This window comes from Penaeus monodon, chromosome 23 (assembly GCF_015228065.2).
Source record: "Penaeus monodon isolate SGIC_2016 chromosome 23, NSTDA_Pmon_1, whole genome shotgun sequence".
Lineage (NCBI taxonomy): Eukaryota > Metazoa > Arthropoda > Malacostraca > Decapoda > Penaeidae > Penaeus > Penaeus monodon.
In genome coordinates, this window is record NC_051408.1 from 35013322 (window position 1) to 35013553 (window position 232).

At 40.5% G+C, this 232-nt stretch overlaps 1 protein-coding gene across 1 annotated transcript in view; it reads left to right on the forward strand.

The window, feature by feature from the left end:
• The first annotated feature begins 26 nt into the window (after positions 1-26).
• Positions 27-232, forward strand: part of LOC119588222 (pollen-specific leucine-rich repeat extensin-like protein 3) — a 3194-nt gene continuing 2988 nt past the window's right edge. Inside the window, exon 1 of the mRNA XM_037936923.1 lies at positions 27-206. Coding sequence (XP_037792851.1) covers positions 27-206 — 180 coding nt within the window. The remainder of the gene's footprint in view (positions 207-232) is intronic.

Here is a 232-nt window from a genome sequence, read left to right on the forward strand (position 1 = left end):
TCGAAGAAACAAAGGTTTACACTATAATGTTCTCCACAGCCCTGATTCTCGATTCCATTCTAATACTGCAGTCTGCAAGTGGTATTTCAACAACAGAAATTATGACGAGAAGATATCGGCAACCAACGCCCAAGACCTACATATGCGGCAAAAAGAACATCTTCAAAACCAAGAATACCAATGATGGAGATGTACAGTCGTGTACAGTAAAGATGTTCACTACTGGTTCTGC